This window comes from Calypte anna, chromosome Z (genome assembly GCF_003957555.1).
Source record: "Calypte anna isolate BGI_N300 chromosome Z, bCalAnn1_v1.p, whole genome shotgun sequence".
Classification (NCBI taxonomy): Eukaryota; Metazoa; Chordata; class Aves; order Apodiformes; family Trochilidae; genus Calypte; species Calypte anna.
In genome coordinates this window covers 37,926,258-37,941,567 of record NC_044274.1, presented here as the reverse complement: position 1 = coordinate 37,941,567, position 15,310 = coordinate 37,926,258, and the positions used below count along the sequence as shown (strand labels likewise).

Below are 15,310 nucleotides of genomic sequence, written 5' to 3'. Positions count from 1 at the left end.
GAACAATTTTACAAATCTGTAACTCTGAGGTATTAAGCCTTTTTTCCCACCAGTGTTTCAAGGCAGCAAATAGTAATACTAGAACAACTACCAGGGAGGCAGCATTTCCATTCATAGCATAGGATCCAATGGGATGTGCAGAGAGAGGTATAGTATAGCCACCCAGCTACATACCATTTCCACAACATTTCTGTATGAGCATGGGCTAAATCTATAGGTAGCATGTAGGTTTCACTGAGGCTAAAATTTGAAGGGCTTATGAGCATTCTAGAAGGACTGAAATTCCTGTTATTTAATTGTAAAACAGATAAATGTATTATAAGATCATAAACATGTATTAATGCTAAAATGCACTACTCAAAACTGTTCTGGTTCCCTGTCAGTGAATGACCTCAATTACACAATACAAAATTTGGCCAAAAAAAAAAAAATCTGAACCACCAGAATCCTTATTAGAAAAATCTCCATGTAAAAACTATGGTCACATCAATCCCCTCAGGCTAAAATGATGCAGTTGTACTGTACTTTAACATGTGTTCGAGCTGCTGTTTGTCTTACCTTGTATGACTCATGATGAATAATGGACAAAATTTTGTACTAGAGAAAGAGATGCCACCCATACTGAACAGTGTCTTGAGCTATTCCCACCATATGGCTCCCCCCTCCAGGTGAAAACATGTTTGTTCACATTTGGTATTGCAGCTATTCTGTTAAAACAGCCACTTAGGCTATTTCCTATATTTCTAATGGGAAGGCTTTTCCATTTGTTAATAATCTGACATAATTAACAGTCAGGGACATGGGGTCAAATCTAATCCTCAGCCATCTCAGAGCAATTTCCAATCTGTAGCATGGGGCGGAAAGAGGGTATTATATGATACAATTAATTAAAAAATAATTATAACAGATAGAATCAGAGCAGCAGCAGCAACAGCTCTGATTACAATAGCTAACAGGAAAACAGTATCCATGAGCTATTGCAGAAATCTAAGTACTAAAAGAAAATTTTCCTTTAAAAATCCACAACCCACTGATTCCGGTGAGATCTAAGGGTGCCTCAAAATTAATAAATGTATAAAATCATGAAACATTTAAACTCTGATAAACAGTCCGTTTCACCAAAGAAAGGCAGTGCTCACTTGAAACTGACAGAATTAATTTTCACTCTGCTGCAAAAATCTTGAGCACCAGAGGACAGCAGAGACAAAGCCTTGGGAAAAGCTGCAGAAAAACGTAGCACCAGATGGCAGCTTCCTCTCAAGCAGTGGCAGGAGGTAAAGAGAAGCAAACAAATAAGTACTGTCTTGGCCTATAATTTTCCCAAAGCATTCAGATCTTTTCTCTTTTTCTTTTTTTTCCCCAAATAAACCATCTCTTATATAGATTGGGGAATCACTGTGGTTTTGTAAAGCCAAGTAATGATACCTGGGGCTCTGTTAAGGTTGCGTAATCTCTGCTTCAGTAAATCCTGTGATTCAGCCTCATATTCTGACAGACTATATGCTTATTTAATAAGAACCTGTCTTTTTGGCTTAACAGCCACTTCATCTTTTTTATTTTATGAAACTCTTCATGGGCTTCTAACGGTTTCTATGTACTCTGTAAGAATGAACCAGAGGTATATTTAATTTTCTTATAAGGTATTGGTTTATGTATAGTCATGACAATGAACTTAGAAATCTGAAAGCATAGAAAGGTAAAGGATATAGTTATCTTAATCAATAGGATATAGTTTTGATAGAATCTCATCAGGCCAGTTTCAGTGCAGTATATTTGTGTCCTGAATCTGTTCTATTTAATTAAAAATGTGCAGGGCAACATTTATGTATAGTCAAATTCAAGAACATAAGGAACCAACTGGGAAGTAGTAATACCATAGGAAAAAACTTACTGAATAAATTAAATGAAAGAGAAATATTAGGCAGGAGCCATCTATGGTCCTAATGATGTTACAAAAATCTACATTGAAAAGAAAAAAAAATTTGGTCATAAGTTTATTGTTAAGCTTACAATTACTGTTTTACAGGACCAAAGACCCATATGAATAGTTCTACATGAGGCCTAGAAAAAGGAAAAAACACAAAGTATTGATTCTTTTAAATAAGTGAGAATTACATCTTTTCCTTCAGGGCACTAGAACCTGTTCAAATAGCTCACCTGAAGCTAATTAAGTATGTAATGAAGAACCTGTTGAATCAAGAGCACAAAGACAGATAAAAATGTCCTCTCTCTGTCAAAAACAGTATGTCTGGCATACTGTTTAGTGGCTTAGTTTCCTGTGTTTTCAAGTTGCAGGTGAGAACAATGTTATCTTCAAGGATGGTGAAAGCTTATTTCAGTTATAGTAAAAGTACAAAAGTCCTTTGATGTGCTGGTAGAGAAACATAGAAGCATTTAAAATAAAGGCATCATCATGCAGTCCCTGCATATTTAGATAGGAGAGCTGGATCACAACTTCTGCACTGTTTTCACGTGCAGAAATGCTACCATCTACAGGTGCTATCACAAACTGAATACTAAGAACTTGCTAAGGGGACAGTGACCTAAAATCCACTCTTCTGTTCACCAAAGAATTGTTTCAGACAGAACATTTAATAGATCATCCTGTACTCTAAATATACAGCATTTCATATCAGCATAAACTTCAGTGAGTGCATAATTTAGTGACTCCTCCCATCTTTCTGCCATTGACCATGAAGTTAAGGGTAAACAAAATATCACCATCTATTGCCTGTTACATTTGCACTTATAGATGAGAACTTCTAATGTATGCATTTCTGGTGCTCAGAGTAGCCCTTCAGCAGCTCTGAATTGTAGTGGTAACAGTGACTCCAACACCGACAGAGATTGTGTAGCAGAGGCAGCCCATGAGTAGTCTGGAACTTCGCTGTGGAAGAAGCCACACTTGCATTGAAGGATCTTTCAATCCAAGGCTTTAATGCTGCAGTCAATCCCAGTGGTCAGTCTTCTGCATCCATGTGAATTTCATTGTGGGGTCATCACCTGACAGATCCAGAGATCAAGGCAAAGAACCACTGCTTCATTGCTTCCAGTCCAAAAGCTGCCAGCTCATCTTTTCCCCCTGTTGTTCTCTCTCAGTCTCAGCCTTATGAATGTCACTTTGTTTAAAACCAAAATTGATCTGTTTTCTGTGTGCATCTCTTTATTTTATAAAAGTACACCACAAAAAGCTGTTATCAGGTAAAAATTTTCTTGTCCATAAACCAAAAAGAAGTGTTCTCCACACTTTTTGTTCACCAGTCAGGGATTTCACATTGATGCTGACAGTTGCTGCCATATCATTGCTTTTTTATGGTTTAAAAGCACTAAACAGCAGCTTTCCTGAAAAATTAAAAAAAAAAAAAATATGAAAAAAATTACCAAAAAAATTATTTAAAAATTTCTGAGACTAAACCATTTTACACCTATCTGTAGTCACTTGGTTTTGTGTAAGGATTAAGAAAACAGAAAAGTTTTTAATAATTTCCTTTTGAAATTTTAAAAAATACTATTAATTTGTCTTTCACATAGAAAAACACAAATATGTCCTTTCTTACAGGCCATGCTGGGACGAGGGAATGGAGAGTCCTCAAGAAAGAAAGACGAAGAGGATGCTCAGCGTAGGCACAGGCTGCTCCCTGTTGGAAGGAAGATCTATGAGTTCTACAATGCTCCCATCGTTAAATTTTGGTTTTACACAGTAAGAAATCTTTGCTGCTATATTACTGTTTGCAAGAACACTAGAACTGGATTAAGGCCATCTGTGTGTCATCAAAAGTCTGCATCTGCATGCATTGGAGTGCTTAGCCATAAATAGTTCAACCAAAATCTTTCGTGGTTGTCAGATAGCACTGGGAAAACTAAGATTTTAAAAACTACTGTTTCATTCAGGAAGATAATAGTTAAAATTTGAATGACTGTGTATGTTTTCTTCAAATGTAACAATAACTGACAGTTTGCTGCAGTCACTGCTCCCAAGGGACAGGAGAATTCCCAATAAGGGACCTCCCCATACTGAGCCAAATGGGAGGCTGGGCTAAATCAGGATATCAAATTGTATAATTGATGGGAAAAAGAAGCAGATAGAGCACATCTTTTCAAGCAGCATTTTTTTCTTTGTTCTTTTTTGATTGTCTGCAGATGTATATCAGAGAAAATGTTTGTGTAGGTACCCACAAGATAACAGCGACATGAGTGGCATCCAATGTACATTTTTCAGGGACAAATTTTGTCAAATAAGTTATAAAGAAACAGACCTTGCAGATGAAGCAGCAAAAAACATATATTTTGACTAAAGTGAGACACTATCAAAAAACTTTTTGGTGTATTCTCACATACTAATAACTCATAATCACTAATAATACTAAAGTCTTTTGGACTTAAATGGACTCAAATCTTTTTGGCAATTAGCTGGAAGCAGGAATTGGAAAGAACTGCACTAGAGTCTCTCCTACATCAGGTGCTATCTGATATTTTCATTCAGAACTTGGATGATTGAGTAGAGATTAGTTCTTAAATTTGCAAATTGCACTAGAATGTACAAGAATGAGATCAAAAGTAAAATGGACACAGAAAATAATCCTTTCAGTCTCCTTGGCTGGAATGTTCTGTCCCAATTCAGCTTCTGCATCATGTGACAAATGTGGACTAGTTTGAAGGATAAAGAAAAAGAAAAATATTTCAAGATGTCTGTAAAACATGACTTAAGGGAAAGACTGAACAAAGCGAGGGTATTTTGTCTGGAAAAAAAGAAGCCTTCAGAAGGAGTATAATAGTCTTCAAATGTGTAAGGAGTTGCAGAGAGGAACAAAATGAAATAATCTTCAAATCCTTGTTGATAGGACAAGAAAATGTTAGGAAACAGTTCTTAACCACTCTGAAAAGCACTTTTATCAGCTGTGTAAGGAGATGGCAGATTTTCCATTATTAGTGATTTCCTAGTCTGTTTAACCAAAACATGTGCCTGCTATAGTATGCTGTAATTAATCCTGCCCCAGCACTTCAGGTGATACCTCCAAGTTATTTTTTTTCCCTCATCTGATGCACGCATAACAAATCACAAAGAATTCATCTTTCTGTAGACTTCTTAAAAGAAAAAATGCCTTTCTGGCATCCAATCATTATGTCTACAGATAGTAGGACAAATTACATGAGACTAAAGACAAAGAGACTAAACTGCAGTGGAGAGCTTATGCCACCAAGCAGCTCCAGTTTGGCCAGTTGTAGTAACTACTTGCTCAAATATGTGGCCATTGCACATTAATCAATCTGCAGCCTCATTTCATTATCAACTGCAATAACCAGAAATAACTACACATTGTGTACAGGAAGAATTCTGGCTGTCCCTGTTAGTTCTGTTCTGAAATGAGAGAAAAAGATCGATATTGCATTTCCATTTAGACCTCTTGCTACAGTTTTATGTCATGAGGCAGATTTCAGCCAAGGTCACTTGCTAAAGCTGGATCTTGGCTGCACTGAACTTGAAGAGCAAATTAAGGTGCATTCTGGCTGCAGTGTTTGACCAGTCTCCATACACGTGGAGACTAAAAACAAAACATCTTTCAGATGAGGGTTGAAATTTCAAAAGCTATCACATAATTTACAAGCATACATGCAGAAGTACTAATCATAGATTTCAAAAGAAATCCTCCATATTTTACATGCCACAGTCCAAAATGCAAGAAAAGTGACTGTACTTAGTCTGGCTGTTGTGTGCTTTTTAAAGGAGGTTTTACTACAGTGTGGGATCAGGACATCCTCATGGAAGGCAGAAGAAAGTTACAGGTCTGGAGAGGTAGAAAAAGGGTGTCATTCACTATCTGTAGGGCTTGTTTCTTGGGTTAAAGTGGTGCAGCTTCAATATCACTTTATTCTTCAATTTTCAGTAAATTCTGATTGACAAAAAAACGTCAAACCCAAACCCCAAGAACCTCAACAATTCAAAAGAAAAACAGGGAGACTGAAAAGCTGCTACTTACACTGAGGGTTTTGTGGTTTCTGTCACCTTTGTAACCTTAATGTCCCTTTTATGTTGCTATATTAACTACAAACACTCACCAAAGGCTATTGATTCAAACCAAATGAATAAGATTTGATGACTATTAATAATCAACAAGATCTAAGAGGAGGGGTGTTAGGTCACAGTATCATCTGGCTTTTTGCACAATAGTAGAAGGTGTCCTTCAGCTAGTGAGTTGTCTGTCCAGTTGTGCCGGACCAGATAGTTCCTTGTGACTCAGCTGACATCTTAGATGTTGACCCTAGTCAGTGTTGTTCCCCATCACCTTTAGGAATGTTAAGGGAAGACCAAGCTCTAGACCTGAATGCTGGAAGCCATCATAATGCACAAACTAAAAGAAAAATGAGATCATTTCCTCTCCTGCTTTATGTCCACAAGAAGCAGGTTTTTAACTGTCTCCTCTGTACTTATGGGTATGGCCAGTGTAAAGAATTCTCTCAATTGTCCTTCAAACCTGCAATTGGAAGAAAATCCAGAACCCTGTGGCTTTTTCACAGAGCATGAGTTATGTTCTTTAACAAATACAACAGGAAAATAAATCCCTGTCTGTGAGGTGCTGAATACTGAAAGGTGAACAGAGGAGTGATAAAGGAATCATAGAATTGTCAGGGTTGGAAGGGACCTTTAACATCATCTAGTTCCAACCTCCCTGCCATGGGCAGGGACACCTCCCACTACATCAGATTTGACCCCATGTCCTCTGACTGTCCTTAAATATAAGAATAGTAGAAGGAGGTGAGGAAGAAATCTTCACATAGGTAGCTTTGTTTTGTAGTTGGCATAATGCTATCAGTGTTCCTGTCACTGTGGGTTGGTCCAGAGGTATTGCCTTAGTACAGTTTTGTTGAGGAGGCAGATGTAGCTGGAGGAAAAGACATTTGTGCATGTATTTTGCAGATTCCCCATTGTACATGATTTACTGTGAGCTTTTTCAGATAACCCAGAACACTGTATGATTGGGTTTTTTGTCTAACTCTGGTTAGAGTAGAACTAGGAATATCAAATCATACCACAGAAACTGACTCAGTAGTATAAATATAGTGATTATTGATGTTCATTTTGTTTCTTTACAGCTGGCTTATATAGGCTACTTGATGCTGTTCAATTATATAGTGTTAGTGAAGATGGATCGCTGGCCATCTACACAGGAATGGATTGTCATCTCGTACATTTTCACTCTGGGAATAGAGAAGATGAGAGAGGTAAAATCACCCTCACTGAGAAAAACAGATTATTTTTCTCCTTTTTTGGAGAAAAACAAATGGACTATTAAAAATACAGCACTAAAAATCTATTTTTTTTCCATTTTTAAATCAAGAATCTCTTTTTTGTTTCTCCCATGGAATTTCTCTGATCGGATTCTGTGTGATGTACATTTAATAACATTCACAAGAATAGAGCTGTTTTCTGACATATCTGAAAGCTCAGGTATATTTCTTGAAATGTGGCCCAGAAACTGAAGCATGTTTCAAGGAGAGGAAAAGGATATGTGCTGTAACAGGATGGACACAGAGACAAGGTGATAGCATGAGAACTGAAAAGCCCATGTTCGAATATCCACTCAAGTGTAGTTCACTCAAAATGTACAGCTGTTCTGTCTGTCCAAGAGTGGAAAGTCTTACTATGGAAAGACTTTAAATAAAACCAGCCATAACTGGCAAAAAAATTAGATCCACATTGAGCATTGCAGCATATTTCTTATAGAATTCCCCTTTTTAATTTCCAAAATCTGTGCTAATTATGTTAAGAAATAGCATGCATCTCCCTGAAGATGCTAATACAAAGAGCAGAGACAGAGCATTTAGGATGGCACCCATTATATACAGAGAGTGAGGTTGTTCTGTTATCCCCTGCCCCTCATGGTCTCTCATACTTGTGGCTACCACTGTGCCCTTTTCACATGGCCAAATTCACATGTATTCCACATTGCCACCGGAAGCCAAATTCAGCCTTGATGTGGGTGAGTGTGAGCCCCTTTGTCCTCAGCTGGAACAGCACATTTGTATCTCTGGGCTGAATTTCTTACCATCTACACTTGTAGTTTCTTCAGGAAATGCTTTTGAGGACTAGAGAAAATGGTCTTGCAACAGCCACTTAGACTTCAAAGATAGATTTCAAACGCTGTACAGTAAACTCTATGAACAAAAAGAGCAGGTGAAAATACACTGTGTTGCCTATAGTGAATATACTTCAGGATGCCTACACCTCCATAACCAAAAGCTAAAGGAAATCAGAGGCAGGAGCAACACATGGACTCTGCAACACTGGTGGATACTGGCTCAGTAGGTGGGAGACTGCTGGAGGGAGTCATGTGTGCTATTTTTGTCTAATCATTCACCCCAAATTATACTTTCCACAAAAGTTTGTTAAGAACATTTGTGAGAATGGATTTCTAAGCAGATGATTGAGATTGTTCACAGAAGAGCCTAAAATTCATTCTGAAAATTGATTATATGGAAAGCATTCTAAGTTCTTAAGGAACTGTGTGAGTCTCCTCAAGTGTTCTCTGGCTAAATATAGAAAATTAAAACAAACAGCTTGTTAACTCACTAAAAGCTAGGAATTATTCACAGAAACCACTTGAGGAATGGTTTCAACACTAATTTGTGAAAACAATCAGGTCTCTCAAATGATCTCGCAAATAGAATGACAAGAAATTCATAAGGTAAGATTAATTATTTTTGTGAATGATATTCTCAGCTGTAGAACTTAATTTCCAAAACAAGTCCAAGTAGCTGCTAGTATCTCTCTGTATGAAATGCTAAATCTAGATCTGGTTATTAATTATTTGTTGACAGTGATACACATTTTAGAATAACTTCTTTAAATCTGCAGCCTCTTTAAATGTGTTTTTTTTCTGCTGAAACGTCTTTCTATATTTCTGCCTTTACTCCAAGATCCTAGGGTTGATAAATTTGAAAAACAAAAAGATATACATGTATTTCTTCTGATTTCATGGGGAATGAATGAGCAAATGAGTCTTTTTCTTATTTAAGTGTCTTGCGCATAGATGGAGGCTAAGAATGGTTGAAATTGAAGATTTCTTTAAAAAAATTAGAGAGTACGTAAGATGTTTGTGTGATAGGATTTTATTAGCTTTGCTTTTGGCCTTTGTGGCATGTATCTGTTTACTATAGATTTTTTCAAGCTTAAATTAAGACAGCTCAGCTCCTTTCATCTTGATATCCTCTGTCCTTCAGATAGTCATGTCAGAGCCTGGGAAACTGCTACAGAAAGTAAAAGTTTGGCTCCAGGAGTACTGGAATGTTACTGATCTGATAGCTATCCTCCTGTTCTCCGTCGGGATGGTGCTCCGTCTGCAAGATCTGCCACTCCGAAGTGATGGCCGAGTAATTTACTGTGTTAATATCATTTACTGGTACATACGGCTATTAGACATCTTCGGAGTAAACAAGTATTTGGGACCATATGTTATGATGATTGGGAAAATGGTAAGAGAAGTTGGTGTACTCCTACTTTTTTACCATCACGTTCTTTGCTCAGTGTCTTTGACCAATTACATCAGTGGAGATTTATCTGCTGGGGATTTTTTAAGACTTGAGCATTTTCATGTAAGCTAGAAATCAGTACCTTATTGAATCAAAACCTCAGCATTAGGCCCCCCAGAAAGATTATACTTCCTCTGTTCTGCTAGATGACGTATTGCTTGTCTTTCTCTGAGATCTCCCTTCAACAGCAAAGCCATCTATCCTGCATCTCTGTGATTCATTTGCAGAAAATATAAAGAATGCTGATTCTCAAATAGTTGTAAAAAGTGGTGGTTTGCCAAGGATATAAAAAGAAAAGAGTTCGGTATCTTGAGACCCTCAAAGGAAGTGCATTGCAATAGGCATGGTCTGTTCAACACTGTAATCATTAAGCTTAAGACTGTATCTTTTCTATATTGGCTCCATATCCATGTGTTCTTCCATCTTTCCTGTTCATGTGTATTCTTGTGAGATAAAAAATCCATTTGCATAACTGCAGCCTCTGTCCCCTGGCCACACCACATGTACACAACATGCCAGGTGTATGAAGATTTTATGTAATATTAAATGCATACAGGAGGAACCAAGAGACGTTTGCTTCCAGCTGTATAATGTCTGACATTTCAGCTTTTTTTTTTTGTTCTTTTCATGTTTCAGGAGAAATGTTACATTAAAGCAGCATTTTACTTGTATGAGTTAAAGAAAATGGCTGAATTTACAGATGCACATATCATTTATATTTGAGTACCTGCCTGTGTAGCTAAGAGTACTTATGTTTCGAATGCAGTTTTCCAGCCTGTGTTGTGTAAATCATGGCTGTTTCATGGATTCGAGGGTTTAAGATTTTTTATTTTTTTTTAACTAGAATTAAAAACCCTTGAAGCTGGCATTCAATACAAAATGTAAATAGAACAGTAGCTTTCCTAAATACAAATGTTACTGTTCCTAGTTGCTCTGTGGACAATAATCAGCAAGTCCAAACAGGCTATCTGTTGTGTTTGCTTTATCATGGTCCTTAAAGAAAAGACAGCAGCCACCCTCCTTCCTCACTATCACTGAAAAACAGGACATAACCTGAATGGACGGACTGTAGTCCCTCCTTGATATTGCAATAGTCAGAATGAGCACAGTGATTCTGAACAGGAAAAAAATGAAATGTAAACTGCATGTGCAGTTAGGCTCCCTACCCAACAGGTCAACAGAGAACCATTGTCTTCTCCCTTCATTTTACCATTTTCAACTCCAAACAGACAGTGGTGGATTTGAGAAAGAAACAACTTAGTGAGGGAGAGAGAGAGAGGAAAAACACAAAAGAAAGAAGTTATTGAATCACTATAAATCATTGAATCACAAAAAGGATTTTGAAGTGTTCTGAGGTCAACACAGAAAGGATGTGGTTGAAATCAGCAAAATAGTATACTTTCCATTCCTTTTCATCCTCACATGTGTACAAAAATCAAGTCTTATTGTGCTTTCAATGGAAAACAAATGCAGGAAAAGTACAAGCCTCTGCAGGCTCAGCGTCAGCTCAGAGGGTGTTGAATTTAGCTACCAGAGTACTCTGAAGGTGTGGGCAAGTGTTAATAGGAGGGAAGTTCTTTTATTTCGTGCCTTCCTGCTATTTGATTTTCATACCTCATCCAACTTTCCATGCACTCAGGAACTCTGAAACATCCCCTTTGCCCGTACATGCCGTGTGTGACTGGTTTGAGTTACACAGATTTGCCTCTCACATCTATTTTCTGGCCAACTTGTTCCCCTGTGTAATGGACAGTGCATTTATATCATGGACAGAATTCCCTGTGAGTTGCACCTGCATGCTCCAGGCTGCAGTGGGCTCCCTTGTACATTTTTATTTATATCACACATCCATTTACCTCCTTTGGTTCTGTCTTTCTCATTTCATAGTCTTGCAAATACTCTTCATTACTATGGTGAATATCAAACTAGTTATACATATTTCTACAGAATAAGCCCTTCACAGCTATTGAGTTCCTCAGCAGACTGTAATTAATGCCTGAGTTTTCTTTTCTATTGTGAATACATTTTAGGTTTGGGAGTGAAAAGATGACTCCCTTGATCTTTCCAGTGTTAAGGAACTCTCTTTTTACCCACCTCTACATTGTATCTATGAGAACACCTGTAATAGATTTTACCTTTGAGCACTGTGAACAAATATGCAAGTGAAATTAAGCAAGGGGCAGGAACAGATTTAAAAGCAATGGGTTAAGGCAAAAGGAGGTAGGAGGAGGAAGCTGAACAGCCAAGTTTATTATTATCAACTAATTTCAGTACTAGAATATGCATATTATAATGAGCTTTTCTGATCTCTGCACAGTGATAAATGTGCTCCCTTTTTATTTGTATGAAGTGAAATCACTAGTGGCATATTAAGTGAGTCAGAAGTATATCAGTTACATACTATGTGGAAATGTCTGCATTTTCTTAGCTTTCCTGCAAATAAAAAAGGGAAATTAGATTATACAGCTTTTGTATAAAGCTGCACTAACAGTTCATCGTTTTAGCACTTTTTTTGAATAAGTGATGAATGATTTCTTTAGAATGATTGAGATGACCACTGCCTTCTTTAAATAGTAATTGGGTTTTGACCCTACCAGGGTCCCTACCAAATGGCCTAGTACAATGGTCATTAGAGTCACCAGACACTTGTCCACATATTTCACTGGATTTCAGACAAGCTACAGAGGTTTCAGAAAGATACCCAGTTGAAGGAGAGTAAAGTTAATATGCTGCATGAATAGAAAAGGGTATTAAAAATTTTATTTCTTGGAAAATGAGGTTAAACCTGTTGTGATTCCAAACCAAAGGCATTGGAAGCGTTTAAGAAATTGTAGTAAATTGCCACCAGATTCTCATTATGTTTATTTGCCTTCATGACAACTTAAAATAGGTATTGTATTATATCATATAATGTTACATATTTGTATAAGAAACTAAGTTTCATCAGAGAAGAAAGGAGCCAGGTTTTACCTCCAAATTTCTTCCATAAAAGCACAAGAAATTAAGGTAGTTATGCTAAACTAAATGTATATTTAAGGGTGGTACACTGATGTGGAATTCTTCCCCAGTCGTGTTTTCTTGAGAGATTAATACTCTGAATAATATAGGAATGTTGGTAATTTACTTGTCTAGTTTTTATTCTTCAAGGCATTTGTTTTCTTTTCTCATGTTCCCAGGTTGTTTTCTTTCTCTCCTTCATTTTTATGGACCTTAAGACTTTTATTTTCCCTGCTTTTTTTTCACCTGTCTCCAGTTCCTTCTTTCCAGCTCATTGACTCTCTCCTACTAGAGCACTGCCCTTCAGGTGTCTTTCTCCTCCTACAGCTTCTCTCTTGGCAAATATGAAAATATCCTTTTTTATTTGTTCCTCTGTATCCCTCTCTTTTCTCTTGCACATGCATTCCCAGTCCATACTTTGAACTCAGGTCTCTCTCAATGTACTTTAAAACTGAAGAATCCCCATAGCAGAACTCTCACCCATCACCTCTTGACATGCACACCCTTGCTCTTGAGCTGCAATAGGTCCCCCATGGGCCTATCAGGATATTGATGGAGGTGCAGGTTGGTTATATGACTGCCTTGCAAGGAAGGCAGAATGCAGGTGATCCAGAAAATGCAGAGTCTGAGGAGATTAAAACTTACAAGGTTTAGAGGAGTTTTGGGTCAAGTTTTGGCTAGAGACAAAAGTTACATCCAGAGCTGTTTACCCTGTCATAGCACATCTTACAAATAAAAACTGTACAAAGTAAACCTGTAACTAAAAATTTTTAAGAGATCTTACTAAGAACCTTACATAACTCCAATTTTTTTAACATCCATTTTGGGTTATAAAGCATCTCTACTGTACCTGCTTGATGCCCATAGCTCTGTTCTCTGGAGTGTCTTTTCTAGCTCAGTTCCTCCCTCTAATCTTCTATTCAGCCTCTATTCAGCACCTCCCAGGATTGCTGTCCCACTTCTTTTGCAAGAACATTTTTAATAGGTAGGCACTGTTTGCAAGCATTAATTAAACTTGTGCATATGCTATTGAGGCCTTCAACAATGGAGAAGAATTGCATTGAGTGTCCGTGTTAACAGCTCTTTTTTTTATTTTTTTAAATATGACCTTTGTCAGACTCCCCCACCAAGCAGATTTCTAGTTCAGCAGGTATCACAGCTTTCCCTTCTCACTGGTTACCACCATGGTGTCCCTTATGCTACAGTAACAGGCTGTTCTGCCACCCGTTACTCCTTATGTTAGATACAGCTTCCTTCCTTTGCTCCAAGACTGTGAATACCAGTAAATAAAATAATCCACATCAGTCTTTTTTTTTTTCTTTTTTTTTTTCTTTTTTTTTTTTTTTTACAGTTGCCCCTAGATGCCTGTAAACAGTGTGTAATCTCATGAACATTGCCTAGACCAAGCTGCTGATTGCAGTGAACTTAGATTTTTGTTCAGGCAAAGAGTATGACCAGAGGGTATCTTGTATTTTCAAGCCTATTCTTAGTATATGATTTGTTCTTAAAAGCACCAGTGGACAAAACCAAGGCCACAAAAGTAGCACTTTAGTTATTTGAAAATGAAATTTGTTACACGTAAAACTGAGAATGGGTTTTCAAAATCTGTTTTAGAAAACGCTGTTTCTAAGATTTACAGACTTTTTTTGCAGCATGTAATTCTTGTCTCTTCTCTCTTTTTCTCTCTTCTCCTGTCATTACATTCAGATGATTGACATGATGTACTTTGTCATCATCATGTTGGTGGTTCTGATGAGCTTTGGTGTTGCAAGACAGGCTATTCTGTTCCCCAATGAGGAGCCTTCGTGGAAGCTGGCGAAAAACATTTTTTACATGCCTTATTGGATGATCTATGGGGAAGTGTTTGCAGACCAGATAGACCGTAAGCAAGTTTATGATTTTCATACTTCAAAGTCAGGTACCCAGTTTTGATCAGATGATGTCCTATTAGATCATGTGTATGAACTCAATAAATGGCTCAGGATAGAGGAAATCCATCACAAGGAGCAGTCAGAAAAATATTTTTCAGCTAATATTGGGCTGTCAGTTTGAGAACATGCTTCTGGCATCACCTCATAAGTATTTAACCAGAAATCTGTAATGCTAAGTTATTTTGTATAACATTTTGTATTTTGAAATGGTTCTTTTCTACTAGTTGGGTCACAGGGATACCCTCCCAAGTATCCACCATGATTTCACTAGTATACATGGGACATAAAAAATCACTTCTTTTTTTCTCATCCATTGGTTTGATTTTAGACCTAAATACTTTTTACCTAACTTCATGAGAGAGAGAATCAAGTCTAATAATACTGGGTTAGACCTTTGGCTCTTGCACTTCATGAGGAGCTAATCCAGTGTGGTTTATTTTCTGTTTCCTACTTACTGCCACCACTTTTATACTAAACTGTGTGACGGAATTCTTTGGGGACAGTAGATCCACTACTAAGATTTTGCTTTATTCAATTATTTGGAAAGCAAAACTGTGCTACCTCAGTGTGAACAGAATGAAAGCCAGTATTTCATATATTGTCTCCTCAGGATTCATTTGGCTGGTGATCAGGAAAATGCCAGTTTTCTATTTAAATTAAACCTCCCAGTGCCACCCAGTGCTTTATGCCAAAGGAGAGGGGTGATCATGAGAAATGATGCAGTAGATGAACAAAAATTCACAAAGTATCTTTAGCAAACACTGACATGCAACTGATGTTCATCGTTTCCACTTAAATATGCATAAGCGTTGGCATCATTTAGAAGTGAGTATCTTTTCCAGTGGCAGATGGCA

The 15,310-nt window shown here is 37.4% G+C and overlaps 1 protein-coding gene across 1 annotated transcript in view; it reads left to right on the top strand.

The window, feature by feature from the left end:
- TRPM3 (transient receptor potential cation channel subfamily M member 3) overlaps window positions 1–15,310 on the top strand; it is a 341,963-nt gene that overhangs the window by 309,594 nt on the left and 17,059 nt on the right. Inside the window, exons 20-23 of the mRNA XM_030466889.1 lie at window positions 3,560–3,700; window positions 7,093–7,221; window positions 9,220–9,471; window positions 14,233–14,443. Of these exons, the coding sequence (XP_030322749.1) occupies window positions 3,560–3,700; window positions 7,093–7,221; window positions 9,220–9,471; window positions 14,233–14,443 (733 nt within the window). The remainder of the gene's footprint in view (window positions 1–3,559; window positions 3,701–7,092; window positions 7,222–9,219; window positions 9,472–14,232; window positions 14,444–15,310) is intronic.